This window comes from Rhynchophorus ferrugineus, unplaced genomic scaffold, assembly GCF_030347505.1.
Source record: "Rhynchophorus ferrugineus isolate W39M unplaced genomic scaffold, kcgeb_rfMv2 rfM3, whole genome shotgun sequence".
Lineage (NCBI taxonomy): Eukaryota > Metazoa > Arthropoda > Insecta > Coleoptera > Curculionidae > Rhynchophorus > Rhynchophorus ferrugineus.
In genome coordinates this window covers 28,910,831-28,928,957 of record NW_027472582.1, presented here as the reverse complement: position 1 = coordinate 28,928,957, position 18,127 = coordinate 28,910,831, and the positions used below count along the sequence as shown (strand labels likewise).

The window sequence follows — 18,127 nt, the reverse complement described above, 5'->3', positions numbered from 1 at the left end:
AGGTTAATAAAATTAGTTTGATATATCGTCTTAATCCGAATTAAAATAATTTAATAAAATATTGGATACTAAACAGGACGGGATAATAATATATTCAAATAATTTAGAGATTTTTAAATAAAGCATTGCCAAGGCCTTATGGAAATAGTATAAAACAGTTTCTACTGTAAAAGTAATTTTGCGAAGATTTGACATCGTCGTGTTAACTCCGTGGCTATCTTTGGATATATAGTCTATCCAAAGTTATTTTGTACGTACGTCATCAATATGTTTAATATATTGCCTGTCATATTTTACAAATTTCTTTTTAAAATCAGACAATATTTTCCTTTTCATTTTATTCTACCTAAAAAGAGATACAACGCTGTCTGATAAGTATGAACGTGTAATCGAACTAGTCGGCCAAAGTCGTACGGATGTCAAACGTATGCAAAATTCTTCAAAACAATAATGATAAGAGGTTATATACCGGCAAACATTTTAATGCTGTGCTTGTTTTGATAAATTTCACATCACTGCTTATTATTACTCTGATTGAAAGACAGTGAGTAGTTTTTTAATACAATTATTTCAAAGGAATCTGTTAGTCTGAAAAGCATGGAAGAGGTCTAATATGACCTCCGTATATTGCTTCTAAAAGAATACAATTTTTAAAATCATATAATAAAATGGAAGACTTATTAATTCAATTTATATATTTAGACAAGACATGGATATTTCAGAATGGGACCAATATATCCAATGGTCACTCATGGCAAGATGGTTAATAACCTTCGGTTAGGATGAACTCGATCATGCACATTGAAGAAATAATTGACAAATGATGGAATTGTGAATGAATGTTAGATAGATTGGAAATTAACAGCTTAGTTATTCATTTGAATGAAACTTTCTGAATATGATACGATTCAATGCTGCCAATTTCGAAGACAGGGTGATGAGAGTGGAATCAAGGAAAGGTGAGTATATAATTAATATATCATAACTGTTGGAAATGTTATTGTAGAGTGTAAAAGATTTATGTGCACATATATGAGTGTAATTGTTCAGAATTACATGAGCATTTGGTTAAAATGTGCAGGAGATAAAGAATAGTTTTAGAGAAATTCAGTGATTAAATCTTAGTTCTATCAAGAAATATGTATGCAGGTATCAACAGAACAAATTAAGAAGAAATATAATGATATCAAAAGGTCTTACATACGAAACACTGTACCGAAGAACACACAAGAACTAAGTGTATAATTTAAATATGCTCTCTAATGAAAGTAAAATATATTGCTTGGATATACCATTGTTAATTAGGTGGATTAGGACTCCAGGGGATACTACTACATAAAAAAACGCGCCTAGAACTCTAACTCATAGGTAGTATGGAAAAGAGTTCAATGTAAATATAATCAAATACAACCCTAACTTACAAATTATTATAACTATGTACTTAATTGTATTTTTAAGTTAAAAAGTTAGTTATGTTAAAATAAATGATATTTGATAACAGTATTTTTGTATTACAGTATTTAAATTAGAATTTTTTATATATTAAAGCCAAACTGAACTAAAACTCAGAGTTGATACAGCAACATTGCGAGGTTTTGACGACATAAATTTAGATGACGTATGGATAAAATAACTTTGGATAGATTATAGGTAGGGTTTGGGAATATAATAAATTACTAAAAATCCAACTAAAGTATGACAAACTAATAATTTTAAACTGATAAATATTAACTTTAATTTAATGAAAGAAATTAAATATCAACTTTGATTATACTTTATAACAATCAGCCTTTGATCATAAGCTATTTAGTTGCTAATCTGCATTAGGGTGTTTCCTTTTCTATAAAAATAGTACCTTTCAAGTAGTTCAAGTAAATATATTTATTGACTCTGAATGAAAATATATCAAAATTGGTAAATAGTTTATTTACAGAGAACAATATCGTTGTTGTTTTTTTGCTCCTATTATTAAGAACAATGTAAACTGATAAATGATTAACAGTCATACTAAGACTATTTATATAAACTGGATGTGTGATCTAAGCAGCAGATCAGACACAAAATACAATCTTAATTAATCAGGCTTTGTAAATCGATACAATGTTGAAATTATACCTTTTCACAATAGTTTGTATTTTACTAGTTCAGAAGGTAAGTTTTAAACGGTGATTGTTATTATATTAGAATGTATTTAATTTATTGCCATTTTTGCATAATGTATTTAGTCGGTTTTATTCCTAAAATTAACTCTTCGTTAACGTTAAGTTGAATAATGATATGCATTCTGTTGAAGAGCTCCATATATATATATAGATCTTCTCGTCTTTTGTATATGTACACATATTTTAATTGCATTTACTTTATGTACTATATTACTCCATCTCTAAAAAGAAGCTGATATTTCATAACGGGTTAATTGAAAAATCCCCGGCTTGCCACAGTAAACATCAATTTTTTTATTCAACATAATTCCCTTCAAGGGTGATATACTGATTATAGCGACCCTTCAACTTTTCGATACCATTTTTGTAGTACGATATGTCCTTTGCTTTAAAATAGGCCTCAGTTTCGTCGATTACCTCTTTATTCGACGAACATTTCTTCCCAGCGAGCATTCTTTTGAGATCTGAGACCAGAAAATAATCGCTGGGGGCCAGATCTGGAGAATACGGTGGATGAGGAAACAATTCGATGCCCAATTCATAGATGTTTGACACGGTGCATTGTCTTTGTGAAGTAGCACTTTCTTCATATGCGGCCGTTTTTCGGCTATTTCGTCCTTCAGACGGTTTTATAACGCTATGTAATGGTTGATGTTGATGGTCCATCCTTTTTCAAGGTAGTCATTGAAAATTATTCCATGCCCATCCCAAAATACAGACGCCATGACCTTGCCAGCCGACTGTTGCGTTTTCCCACGTTTTGGAGCGGGTTTATCGTGTGCAGTTCACTCGGATGACTGTCGATTGGACTTTGGAGTGAAATGATGGAGCCATGTTTCATCCATTGTTACATATCGATGCAAAAACTCTGGTTTATTACGCTTGATCATCTTCAAACATTGCTCCGAATTATCAACTCGTCGTTGCTTTTGGTAAAAAGTGAGCTCGCGCGGCACCCACTTTTCACAAAGCTTTCTCATACCCAAATATTCGGAATGATATTAGGTACACGTTTAGTTGATATCTTTAGAGTGTCTGCTATTTTATTCAGTTTCAATTTATGGCCATTCTAAATCATTTTGCGGATTTTTTTATTGTTTTCGTCGGTAACAACCTCTTTTGGGCGTCCACTGCGTTCACTGTCTCCGGTGCTCATTTCACCACGTCTAAACTTAGCATACCAATCCTTGATGGTTGATTTTCCTGGAGCAGTGTCCAGAAACTCGGCATCAAGCTAAGTTTTTGCTTCAACTGTATTTTTTCCCTTCAAAAAGCAATATTTTATCAACACGCGAAATTCCTTTTTATCTATTTTTTCACAATAACAAAGGTTGCTTTGCAAAACACACTCAAAATGCTGTAGTTCACAAACTAATGATCCGATAGCTGTCAAATTTATATACGCATCTTTTGAGGGTTAGGGCTAACTAAAAAACATATGGATTTAATTCTAGTACCTATTTGTCAGACCCGGGACTTTTTGTCAGACTCAATTGACCTGTTATATTATATATCTTTCTCTTTATCTCTCTGTCCTAAAATGTAACGAGAATATCGAAAAACAGGAGGCACTTTTTCCTACTTCTTCTTTAGATATTTCCTTTTTGCATTTGCATATTGCATATTGAGTCCATGTTACAAACAGACAAGTGTGGAATTAGTTAAATTGCTGAATAAAATGTATATTTTTATTTATAGGTATATAAAAATCAAGAATATAACCAGACCGATGGTCCTTTTTCATTATTTTAGTTGTTACGCGATAAAGCGATTTTTCCCACTTTATCAGAACCTGGATCTTTGAAGAAAAACATAAATATGACGCTTATTTTTATAAGATTAAATGAGCCTATTCATCGTTTATTAAGTTCAAAAATAATAAAAATAATTTAATAAATAATTTCAGTTAGTAAATATTTTTTATTAGCTTTATTTATTTTGTTAAGTTTATTATTCCCAGAATGCAGCTGATGACACCGAATTGACAGCAAGTAAAGATGAAGCCAAAAAAGCTTTTCATCATTTGATGGAAGCAATTGATAAAGCCCTTACAGAAGCACAGACAGCTTTAAATAAAGCAATGGATAAAGTACACGAAAAGGCAACTGAATTGGAAGGTAAGGCAAATGTAGAAATAGACAAGGTATTAAGCCCCTTACGCAAGAAACTGGACGATCTTGTTTCTAAAGCAAAACAAAAAGGTATGTACAATGTTCAAGTGTAAGTGCTATTCGATATACTATAACACTGCATTTTAGGCTTCGATGTAACCAAATGTCAGAGTTATGTTAATCATTTTTCGAACACTCCAGATCAACTTGCTCATGATTTAATCGAATGCATCAATAGTCAAGTACAGAAAGCGCAAGACAATATTAACGATGCTCTGAATAATGCTAAAAAGATTGAAGAGGACATGAATTCTATTGACGCAGAGATCGATAATTGTGGGGGAAATAAGTGGAAAAAGATTAAATGTTATGCAAAAATTATTGAGAAAATAGCGAAAGATACAAAAGATGCACCCGAAAAAATTATGGCAGATGTAACTAATACGACATTATTGGTTGCTAATATAATTCCAATTTTGGAAGATTGTTTCACGAAGAAAATAAAAGAAGCCGGAGACAATGCCCTAAAAGACGTGAAAGATTTTGCCGTTTGTGTTGCAATACCATTTTAGTCTAAATATCGAGACATCAATCTTTATTACTTTTATTAATTTCTAATATGTAAGTTTTATTAATAAACTTATGCATGTTATAAAACTCTATTATTTCAAATAAAATAATCTTGCAAAAATATAGATAAATATTAATTTGATCTTTTTAATTTGGTATATCATTCGTATCTGTGTAAATTAGCTTTTAAGGGAGATTTTTTGGGAGTATGTATGAAAGAAGCTTTGCATTCCATAAAGTATATATTACATCTAAAAGTGGTGGTGGTTTCTATTTACAGAAAGCACCAACCAGTTACTTATTTGTTTACATCTATTTCGTCCTATTATCTGGTCTAGGTGTTTTAGATCATAATTCTGAGTAGGATAGAAAACAAAATATTGATGTCTCAAGAGTCTTAATTGGTTATTAAAGCAGTAACACTTATTAAAGCTTATTATTAGCATTTCAGTTAAGAGAGTTACTCTAGATTTTCTAGAAGCAGTAGACATTCGCAGTTCACAACGGTCACTTCGAGCTTTAGTAGACGTTAAACGTCTAACATTAAATGTATTTGGATACAGTGCATGTATGTTAATTTTTTTTAGTTTTCGAAACAGTTGTTGAATTCTGAAAGGTCCTTTCCAAAAATGTGTATTACATCATTTATTAGAAAAGTATGATTTAAACTTAAAAGTCAATCTAATAATTCCTAATAAAATCCAAAAATGTATACAACATGTGGGAAAATTCAACATCAAAATATATTTCGACTGGAAGAGAGGTAATGTTTTCACTAATCAACAAGGAAATACTTCTTGGAACATTTCTTGGTGATACAATTATTATGGCCAATGATATATCTCTCTATCCAGAGCTACACTATAACTACTAAGTGGCAGTCAACAAAATCCACAAATGGATTAGTCCCTTTAGATGAATGTCTTTTTCAGTTTTGTATAGAGACAAAAACACAAGAACCTAATCATATTCTTGTGGGAAGAAAAATTCGTCAGCAGAATCACCGAAATACTTCGGCATGTCTCTTGATGACAGATGTTAGACAAAAATCTGAGTAGATTTACTAAAACTAAATTAAAAGTTTCAAACTTGAAGTACCATTTTGGTGAGTCAGAAGACACTTCTGACTTGACCTAAGATCAAGAAGATTATTTTGTCAGTTCATAATCAAGTCATTTTGGACTTATGGTGTGCAAAGATGTTATATTTTTAAAAAATATGTGAGAAAAAGACAACGGGTAAATAATATTTCACTCTAGGAACCCTTCACTTAGGATGCCTTCCTTCGCAATAGGTGGCATTTTTTGGTAATGGGGTATTTTTTTACTATTGTTATATTTGATAATGTTTGCTAATGTTAACTGAGGAATTTTTCTATTTCTTTTGATTTCAATCAGGACTGATAGGTCAGTTTATAATAGGGGTTTAGTGGGAAATAAAACAAGAACCAATATTTATATTAAATAATTGTATACGTTTATAAAACATTACATAATAAAAAAGTTACAAAATATAATAATGATTCTAGTGTATAAAAATACTTCGATAAAATCAATAATAAAATAAAAGACACATATAAAATCTGAAATATCTATACATAACGTTTACGGTGTAAAAAACATGTACTATGGCGGTAAAAATGGAAAAGAGTATATATTGGTAATGCTATAAAAATTATTAATCAAAATAAATGCCAAAGGGAATTTTTAGAAATAAAAATTTTTTGTTCGTAACAAAATCATAGACGCCATGGTGCTTTATTTTGATTAATAATTATATCGTTGAAAAATATTATTTTTCGGTTATAGCAAAGAGGACAATACCATTAAGCACAACTTTTTGATCTTAATATTACGTCTTTAAAAAGAACACAGTAAATGTAAGTTGGCAGTTACGCAAGAGATATTAAGCAAAACGAACTAGTAAACAAGTTATATGAGATCCAAAAAAAGAATAAAAAATCCCTATACACCCATGGCAATCTGTCATTTATAAAAATAAAATAGCCTACATTATTTTAAATAGACAAACAAAATAATCAACAAAAATACTGTTCCGTATTTCGAAATTATACATCTAGTGTCAAGATTTAACTAGAGACTAACACAATTATGAAGATTAAACAAATATAATCTAAAAATAAGTTGTTTGGTAGTGAATAAAAGAAAAAAAAATAATGGAAGACACGAAAGCTAATATAGTTCCTGTCAAGTTTCTTTCATTCATTTTCGGCTTTCACAAATGCGTTAGCGGGTTAGATTTTTTCTTACCGAGGTGCCCGATTTAATTTTATAGATTAATATTGGTATTCACGTGTAGAAGTAATGAAACTCTTAAAACAAACATTATAAATATCTATAAAATAAACAACAAATCAAGGCGATAAAATCTAATAAAACTAATCAAAAATTTTAACAATTTTTGCAAGCGATTTACGGCTTTTTGTACTCACCCTGTAACACTACAAACGAATTAAGTTTATCTATATAAAATTACAAATACGTCGTTACAATATACCAATAGTGAGTATTTCAAGGTAAAAGGTTACATTTATATTAAATCTACATTATGGTAAACTGTTGTCTTCTACATCAATATACAAAACTCGTTAAAATATAATATAAATAATAGCTACAGAACTATTTTACAGCTATATATCTAAATAGACAAGACAGCATAAATATGTATGTATAAGAAATATTGTCATTTCGTTGTTCTATACGTTGTATTTTATACAATTAAAACTAAAAAAATATAATATAATACAGGGCAGTATAATACTTTATATTAGGAAGTAGGTAAACTTAAAAATTAAAACCAAAATTATTAATAATTAATCTACCCTGTACTCAACAAACTTTATCTTAATATATGCTTTAACGAAAATAAATAAATGTAACTAAAATATATGCAAATAATAATACAGAAATGGCAAGAAAAATTTAGGCAGATTTTCACTAACTTATGTCTCTTTTTAAATTAATTTCACATTTCATAATCACAGCACATTATTTATTAAAATAATATAACAAAACAAAAGTAGCTTGTACCTGTAGGAACCAGAAAAAATTTATATTATATATAGTGTATATGTGTGTGTGTGTATGTGAATAACGGTGATTTGGAGCAAACTACACAGCAATACATTAAAGTCAAATCAATTATGGTTGAAGAATTTTGGCGTTTAGTCAGGGTGTGTTGATAAAACCTTGAAATACGCATTTTTACGAACTTGTTTTATCCAATTAATTATTATATAACAAATATTCAGTTGCATATATATATATATATATATATATATATATATATATATATATATATATATATATATATATATATATATAACAATGTTTAAATATTCGATTAAACTTGCTACATTAAAATGCCAAAATCAAGTTAGATTTACTGTGTAGAGTATTTCATCAAATAACAGAATAATCAAATGAACATTAACAAGAAAAGTTTTTGTGAAATAAATTAAATTTATCACATTTACATTTACATAAAATAAATTTTGACAATGTTCGTTGTATTATAGTAGGTAAAATTTAGATTCTGTTACTTATATATATAAAACTTATTTCATGTATTATTATTAAGATATCCTTGTCCATAGGACAAAACTGATTCATCATACCTAGAACAGTAGGTACATCTTTTTAGAACATATGAGAAACGTGTTCTGGATCTGCCATTAGAGTATTGTGATTATGGAAGCTAGAAAATATCAATGTAGTGACTCAATGCATGTTTGACAACATGAAATACCTTATCAGTGTTTAATATATTGTTTGTTATTAAATAATAGATTTTAAAAATTTTGTTAATAACTAGATCAATTTCGAAATGTTGATTTCTCTCTATCTTTGGTATTCAATATATGTTTTGGTACTGTAATATTTGACCAATGATTTCAATATATAAAAGTTGTACAAACATGCCTTGTTAAAACGTTGTATCTCTAGCTCGAATACTTGTTATCAAGCTACCTTGTTTTGGCTTTCGTTGAAGAAACATTACCAGCGGAAGCTGCGTTCTTTTGTGCTATGTGTGTTTGATAGTGTTTAGCCAGATGGGCTTTCTGCCTAAATGTTTTCCCACATAAACTACATGCAAACGGTTTCTCTCCTGTATGCGTCCTAATGTGAACATTAACCGAATATTTATCCTTGAAGCCCTTCGAGCAGATGCTACAGTAATGAAGCGATCTCTCCTTACGTACACCGTTACTTGTCGATGTTGCGTTCTGCAAATTGGCCTGGGACTTATTTCCACTATTTGATCGTTTGTATTTCTTGGTCGGTTTTGTGCTGGTCACCACCGGAGTTGTAATTTGAATGGGAGAACTGATATTGTATAAGATTCTTATCTGCTCCGAGTTTATGTTACTTTGTACAGTATTTTCCGTCGACGATGTGTCTAGACAATATTGATTCACCGATTCAGCCACCTCGTTCTCTATTCGTTTCAACTTCTCGAAATCCTCCGAGTACGGATTATCTAGTTGGCTTAGTAAAATATCATCTACGCTATGGGTACTTGTTGGATTGTCGGTATTTTCTATCGGCCGGTTTTGGATCTGTTCCTCGAACACCACCTTGCCATTGGCGTCGATACCAGCCACGATGGTTGGTATATGCTCGGTTTCATCTTTCGTGATGTATATGGTTTCCGTTTTGGTCGGTGACGCCGAAAGACAGCGCCTAAGTTCCACGTTGTTATCAGCTAATTTGGGCGTTTTCACTTCTCTATTGTAACGTACAAAAGCCTTACCTTGTAAGGCATTACGTAACAACGAATCCGAAGAACCGTTCTGTTGGGTGTTGTTGTTCATTAACTTCCAGTCATTGTTGTTGTTGTTAAAACTATCGTGGGCTTCCAGCAACGGGGTGTCTATGATCAGCGAATTTGCCAGTTCTTCTTTGTTATCGGCAAATCCACTGTCTTCATAGGTATACGTTTCCGATTTGATTAAACCATCCGTGTTAGGACTCATCGTTCCATCATTGTAAGTACTGTTAAAGGTATTGATATGTCCGGGCATGATACTTAAGATCGATTCGATGTCTAATCCAGCTTGGAGATGCTCCATTGATCCCGGACTAGACATCGAGACGTCTTCTTCTTTTATTGATATGGGCGGACGATACCAAGTGGGTGCTTGGTCTAAACCGTTCAGTACCGTGAGAGTGGTGTAGATTTGGCCGTCTGTACTACTGTTATTATTGTTATTATTATTACTGCTACTACTACTTGATTCTTGTTTTATTTGTAACACTCCGTTAGCGTCATCGTTGGCCCAGTACTTGTTCAAATCTTCCAAGATTGCCGTTTCTATTCGGACAGTATCTTTCTCGCTCCACAGGGTAGTGTCAAAGTTTGTTAAAGTGTCTGAGGTAGTAGTTGGTATTTCAGTAATTATCATGTTGTTGTTGTTCGTTTCTCTGTTTTCGTCTGTCACGCCGTTACCTAGGAATGCGTTCACGTTGCGCATTTGTTTCGTGAATTGTTGAATGGATTGTGTGTCGTTTGCGTCGGGGCTCACAACGAAATCGAAAAAATCCGTTTTGGTCATATCTTGTCCACTAGGTCGGAAAGATTCAGATACATCCATTATCACAGGTTCTTTAAGCTCCATAAATTTTGTAAATTTGTCCAGGTTAATATTGCATTATAGTTGTCTCAGGAAAATGCAGTAAACACTTATCTGAAAACAAAAAAAAAACAAAATATTAATCATGATATAGTGAATTAGTTAGAGAAATTATCGATATAAATAATTCTTAAATTATTTTATTAATTTGATCTGTAATTTTGGTCGACTTCATATGCAAGGACGCTCGTTAATGTAAACTTATTAAATCAAATTATAGTGTAGTTTACACTATCGAGCGTCATTTACGATTTAATGAAAGTTTTATTAAAATAAGCGATTAATACATATACATATATTTCTTAACAAGTTAAACAAATACTTCCACAGTGATAATTGTTTTTTAGTTAGAAGATAAACAATCTGAAATGTTACCGGAGTATTTTCATTTTTGATGAAGTTGAGGTGTTATAATACAAGAATTATATTTTTTAATGTGTGAGTTACAGATGGTTATCATACAATCAAGGGGAGTACTATGGCAAGCACGTACTTAGCTAATGGATCTCCGTTAATGAAGCTATTGGATTGAAAATGGTACTTTAAAGTATAGTTTCTCCTATAATTAATTGATTATTAAACAAGGATGGTGAATTAACTTTGACGGTTTGTTGTAAACTAAAATTTAAAAATAACTGTGATTTTCTGAAACCACTTCAGATATTTGGTAAAAGGGAAGTTTTAACCGATTTTATGGTCAGAATATGGGGCATTGAATGGACAAGTGAAAATCAGAAGCGGCTGGTGGGCCTTAAAGCCTTTGCACGTTACTTGTATGAAGCTGTTCAATGCTGAATTTTGAAAAATAATTTACAAATGCAATTAATAGCGATTTCCTATGATAGTTTTATTTTTTTACGCTTTTATTTCTTCAAGTTCCAGGTTTTTCAATTAATTAAGACGTATTTTGTTAATTGAAAACGCCATTTAAACTTATATCATATTTTTATTCTTTTTACGTATAAAAGTTTATAAAATTATAAACGTACTCATTGTAATAATAAGCATCTTATAAAGAAGGTAGATGAAAATACTTGGGTTCCAAATCAGTTAATAGTGAAAATTTTGATGGATCCAGTTTCGATTTATGACAATGCTGATGAAACAATTGATTACAGCCGATAACAATGCTTGAAAAAGATCGTAATCGACGGTCTTCACTCCTTCACAAACAGTCGCAAAGCCTGTATTGACGCCAAGGTAGAAATTATGTACCTTTGAGTGGCTTGTACTTGCATAAACCATTAATTCGAATCTATAATTTTAATTAGTATTACGTCTAATGCAGGATGTTAAAAGAAATGCCAGAACTGATTATTTGGAAAAGTGTTGTTTCCCCATCTAATAACAATTTGTCCCAGGATATACAAAATTCCCTTAATGGTATAAAGTTTGCTTCAAAAAAAAGTTTATGAAAATTACCTCCATCAGTTTTGTGCAGAAGTCTTAGAAGTTCCATAGTGGCGGATTAATAGTTTATCAGAAAAGTAGCGTAATACAATTGATCAAAATAACACATATATCATTGATTATTATTTGAAATTTTTATGAAGAAAAATGTTATTTGCGTACAGGTGAATTCATTTCATACATTGGGAACGAGTGTTTCAAGCAAATATCTTACTTGTTATCCCATAAAATTTATTTCAACACCAGTATTAAACTTGATTCCATTAGAGAGACAGTGCGTTGAAATTGGAAGGGATAAAAACGATCAAACCGCCTGGGGCATTAGAAAGCGACCGGTGCTCTATTATCGCAATAATGTTCGAACTGAAAATTAAATTTTTTATCTAATATCGTCAATACCGAACCCAAAGCAATGCCGTTAAAGTTGTCGGCCTTATTCCGTTGAAAATTTCAATGTCTTTGCTAAACCCATTGTTCATTGACGTCGCTTTTAATAAATAAACATTCCAATTAAAATCCATTCAGCGCAACTACTTAGCGGTTTTTCTAGGCCACAATACCGAAAATGAGATGGCCAATTAATTTGGCCTAACTAAATGGAAATTTCTTGTATAAAAATACATTGTATCTGAAGTTCCATTTCCCATCTTCCTTGAATGGGATTTTATCGCGAAGAAAAAAACCTACGGTGCAAATTGTTTTCGTTGAAACGAAATTTTCATATTTTAAGATAGGCTAAGAGTGATTATTTTTGCTGCTGTTGTTGATTGCTTGTTAAGATTTAAAGCGGATGAAATAAAAGATAATTAAGATTGTAAAAGCGGTAAATATAAACGGTTTTTCTTTTATAATATATACGTTTAAATTTGAATGTTATAGATTTTTATTTATACATTAAATAATACTTACTATTTATATTAATTGCTTTTCGGATAGGAAATGAAATTTCTTTGTTATCGGATTATAGTTATAATAGAAATAATTTGATTCGTACAATTTCATACGTTGTTCGTTGTTCTTAATAACAATTACCTTTATGAATATACTTTAATTGCAGTATATAACAGTTATTCTAGAGTATATACATGATTTTAATATTTCTATTTTGAACCATGAATTGGGACTAACAATGACAATAAATTTTAATTGATGTTTCCAAGCAACTAAAGAAGGTTATTAGTAATATTTCATACTAAATAATAATATTGAATTAACCAAAAGCTGAAATGTGTAAAATAAACAACTTTAAGCTTAACAAAACAGCTACGTCTTTTTTTAATTTCAAATTGATGTTTCAACTGATATTCCGAAGCAATTAAAGAAAAGTATTAGCAATATTTGACACTAAATAATGATATTGGATTAACTAAATTCTAAAATGAATCTCCTATACCATGTGTAAGGGAGAATATTACATTCATGCGACACCTGACGTGTTGCTTTTGAAAGTTGGTTCAAGTTATTTCGTTTACGTTCTACAGAATTACGATCACAATTTGTCACCTCTTATTCTGAAAACAATTTAATTCCAGTAATTTAAAAGTGCATGCTCATTTATATATAAATAACACTAATGTATGTTACTTTTCATCCTAACATCGTATAATTCATTTGGTGAAATACATTACTTTAAAATTATATTTTCACACATTTTAGCATGTTAAATAAAAGTGTCTATATTATTTTCACGTCCTATTATGGCATTTCTAGCAAAATATAATTAAAATTGTAATAGTAGTTTATAATTAATTATTTCACATAATTTTACTAAGTGGTTTCAACATTTCGTTAAAGCCACGCTGTGTTCAGCTATGCAAAATAATTAGAAAATAACTTGGATAAATATATTCATCTATTTAATTCTAAAAATAATTCTTCCGTGATTGTCAGGGCGACTAAACATACAGTAATAAAACTATTACCTTGTTTTTTTCGCAACAAAACTGTTTTATTTTTATGCTCCAAATAAATGAAAAGTTCAATTAAGGTTAATATCATACGTATGCAAAATAATTTGTTTCTTGTGTTTACTTTCTCTGATTTGTACTATAGATCATTTACTTCAAATAATATGGCAGGAAAGTTTATATTATTATCTACTGTTTTATTTTTTAAATTAGTAAACATGATAATAGTAACTTTAGGCCTTGTGAAGGTTAAGTAATGCCTAAGACCTAATGTCATTTAATTTTTATTTCTATCATGGTATATTCAAAATATTATTTATTAAATTTATGATCAGAATTAAAACCAAAAATCAGATAAATTTACGGGAAAACTTAGCAGCCATATCAATATCGAAATTACCAATATTTTATTTTATTTAGCTAGTTTTATTTCAATAGTAGGGGCTAATTTTCATCTCGGTCGGCATTCGGTAAACATCGGCAGATTCCGCCTAATTTTGCGACGTTGCCATTTACAAGCGATTAGGAGGTAGAATCCAACGAACTACGGCAGTCACTTTTGTTTTGACCTTATAGGAACTCTAGGATCACTTAATTGTTGGTATCGAGTATACGATGTTATTATATTGTATATATTATTATATTATACTTATTATCATGTTATATTTATATATTATACAATTTAATATCAAGTTAGCTCAAGTAATATATTGTTATGTAAGTAAGGAAAATACTTTTGTTGTTTATACTCTATTAAACATTAAAATTAAAAAACAACATTAAAATTGAACAAGAAGACTCATTTGAAGATTTTGAGGCGTGGAAAGATGTTATTGAAAGAACAGCTAAATCCTCTTTTATTACAATTGTGGGTTCCTATTTTGATAATAACATTTATGACTTCTAAATTCGAGTGTATTCAGGAATTTATAAGATTATCAAAGGAGGACAGCTATTTAAAACTCTACGGAAGTATTACAATAAATTCATATTGTTGAGCTGGTATACAACTGACACAAAAGAGAAATGAATGTGAGATATAATGCATTAAAATACATTTGGGGATGAAAATGACTTCACTAAGTTAATTCTATTAAAATCAGATAGAAATATGACTGCAGCCCAACTAGCAGTTAAAATTCCAATGAATGTTATGTCAGATGATATCGGAGATAATTAGTGTAGTGGCAATTTTGCAAGATTAGACTTATTGATTCGTAAAGATATTCAGCAAACAAATTGTTTGAATATTATTGTGAAAGGTACAAAGTATAAAAGTGAAGATACAAGTGTTGAAGCATGGGTAAATGAGGTCAAAAAGAAAATGAATGAGTTTTGACGGGGATAGGATTGCATTTTGATAGTTAACACTGTAAAGCATTCTTTTAATATGTTGTGTTTGAGTTGTGTGTAATTATATAGACATTCTATTGTGTGATTATAAAGATAAATTGATGACTAATTGATGAGCTTGAGTTTGGCAGAACATATTATGTATGTTTTTTTTGTTTTTTTGAACAAATTTTCTTTGTTCCTTTCAAAATTATTTTAAAATTAAATTGTTTTATAAAAAGTTCTTCATATTACATATCAGTGGAGATCAAAAATTGTACCAAAAATGGTTTCAAGAGAATTTTTACTTGTGAATTAAAGATAATTTATTCCATTTATATTACTGAAGAAAAATCAAACATATGTATAATTTGGAAGGACTGGCAACATCACAAATTTAAATTTTTCCTCCCATGCAAGGTTCCTCTAAGATTAGACTTTTGTTATAAAAATACTTCAAGAATTATCTAAAAATTTTGGGAGATGATCATCAACAGGTAGATCAATAGTAGGCAAATGCCAAAAAGCCTTGAAAACAATAAACGTATATTGAATACGCTATCATGCTTCCAACGCTTGTATACTATTGTACATGTAAAGCTTTAAAATATTTATGTTTTTAATCTCTTATTGACTTTTGTTTGTTTTTGTATTGGTTTGTGAATACTTATACAAACTAAGAAATACAACTTTTCGTTAAATATTACGTTTTTATGCGGCAAATTATTATGATCGTAAACCAAGATGACATTTTGAATACATTTGCATACCGTAAAGCTGCCAGAAAAGTTTAAGTTAGGCAGGGCCGAATTTTTAAAACCGTGCACTAATAATGCATCGAGCCGGACAAGTTTTTTAGAGAATAAATTCACCGTAAAAAATAAATAACGTTTTTCTGTATCGATATTTTAAATATTAATGGATATTAAATTTTTTTAGCTATTAGTGATTGACAGGGCCTAGTAGCGAATTATTATCTAACATAAATTATAATTGTATACGCTTTATTTTTGATTGATTCTAATACTCAGTGGTGTGTCATAACTAAATAGATGTATGGATACCGAGAGAATATTGATATTGGGGTTTAAAATAATTAAAATACATAAAAAATAAATTAATATTCACAGCGCCCAAGTGATAGCTTTTTATATTATTGAGTTTTTATCTTTTTTAATTTTTAGTTTCATTGTAATCGTATGATATTAAGAATTAAATGCTTGAAATTAGCAGTCCATCTATTATATAGTTTAGTATAAAATATTTTTATACAGGATAGTTAAAAATAACAGGGTACGTTTTCTATATCCGGTGTAAAAGAATAGTTAAAAAAATGGACATCGTTACAAATGTAATTCAAAAGATACCATTCGCATATTTTCAAAAGACTAACATTATTTATGATTCTTCATTTCCTTTCTGGTATAATAAATAGTATAATAGTCAAGATTTTTTTGCGAACGATTTTAGAGTAACACAACATGAGTAATATATCATCATGTCGAGTGAAGTTGGCACTTCTAAGTGATGGCATTTTGAAGAACCAAATTCAAATGAAAATAAAAAATTAACTCCTTTAATGTTACTCCTGTCATTGCCATTAATTTTCTTAATTTTTTTCCTTAATTTTTTAAGTCTGAGTTTTAAAATATAAACTCCCATATTTTAACTTGAATATGAACATGTATATCAATTTCATACATTGAGAATGACTATTTCAAGCAAATATCATACTTGTTATTTCATTAAATTTATTAAAAAAAAAAATTAAAGACAGTATGTTGAAATTGGAATGGTAAAAACAATCAAAGCGCCTGAAGATATTTAGAGTATCACAATATAAGAAATAGATAATGTCGAGGGAATAGAGTGTAATTATCAAAGGAGTTTTATTCTACTATGTTAAATAATTGTTATTTTGTCAATTATTTATAACACCAAATTTTTTTTAAAACAAATTGTTGAAAAATGTATTATATTACTGTAAAAGCAGTTAATTTTCAAGTATATTGTTAAATCTAATTACTGAAATAAGCACATTCAATTTCATAATGTTTATATTTAATAATAAAATATATTAGTAATGTATTTTAATTGTTATTTTTGCTCTGGAACGACAAAACTTATTAAACAACCTAGAATTATAATAGGGTAATTGAAAAAGGTCATTTGCTACGAAACCGTTAAATAATTTTAATCATTTGCCTATCAAGATCGAATTTGAATAAACTGCATAATTTCCCACATACAGTGTAAGTAACTTTTTTGTTGGTAATTTGGAGAAAGATATAAACTGGTTAAGAGAAACTACTTTTACCATTACGAGACCTTATAAATCTTTGTGTCAAGTTTGATATATTAGAGGGCTTTGCATTTTCTAATCTACTCTTCTTAATGCTTGTTAATCCGGAGAAATACATAAGGATTTCGTTGGAATATTTCTTGTTTAGATTAGGTCTGTCGTGTCGAACTTGATTTAGTTCAAACACCTTTACCGTTTTTTTTGGAAATATTTATTTATTGTTTTTTCCGAATTAACATGCATACGTTCTAAATTCACATAAAACATAAATAAGGTTAATATCAATTGAAATAACTAACAGTATTAGTTTTATCTTATTATGTTTTAGTGTGGCCTTACAATTCCTCAAGGTCAATATTCCGATGTGATATGTACAGTTTTGTAAGATTAAGATTAATATTTTGATTAATTCGTTATTCAACATTATCTCGTCACATTCACATCAACGTGATCTGATAAGAAAATCTCCGCGATACCTTGTATTTTAGTTAGCTTTATCATTGGAGTATCAGATTTGGGTCAAATAAATTTATGTTTATGGTCAGACTAAATATTTATTAATATCACGTATAGTTTTATGTTAATTAGATGCTTGCATGTATTCTAATCATTTTTCATCTTCATTTAAATAAAAAAGCATTTACGGAGAAAAATCGGAATCGGAAAAATCAGTACATATA

General features: G+C 29.7%; 2 protein-coding genes across 2 annotated transcripts in view; one reads left to right on the top strand and one right to left on the bottom strand.

Moving 5' to 3' along the window:
* Window positions 1-2,023: 2,023 nt before the first annotated feature.
* On the top strand, window positions 2,024-4,907 carry LOC143193553 (uncharacterized). The gene is made up of 3 exons (XM_076399822.1): window positions 2,024-2,151; window positions 4,123-4,363; window positions 4,421-4,907. Exons 1-3 carry the CDS (start codon window positions 2,101-2,103, stop codon window positions 4,843-4,845), a joined length of 717 nt encoding a protein of 238 aa, XP_076255937.1. The 5' UTR covers window positions 2,024-2,100; the 3' UTR covers window positions 4,846-4,907.
* Window positions 4,908-6,296: 1,389 nt separating this feature from the next.
* LOC143192714 (uncharacterized) overlaps window positions 6,297-18,127 on the bottom strand; it is a 176,062-nt gene continuing 164,231 nt past the window's right edge. The window contains exon 3 of the mRNA XM_076398210.1: window positions 6,297-10,550. Coding sequence (XP_076254325.1) covers window positions 8,829-10,481 — 1,653 coding nt within the window. The 5' untranslated portion in view covers window positions 10,482-10,550 and the 3' untranslated portion in view covers window positions 6,297-8,828. The remainder of the gene's footprint in view (window positions 10,551-18,127) is intronic.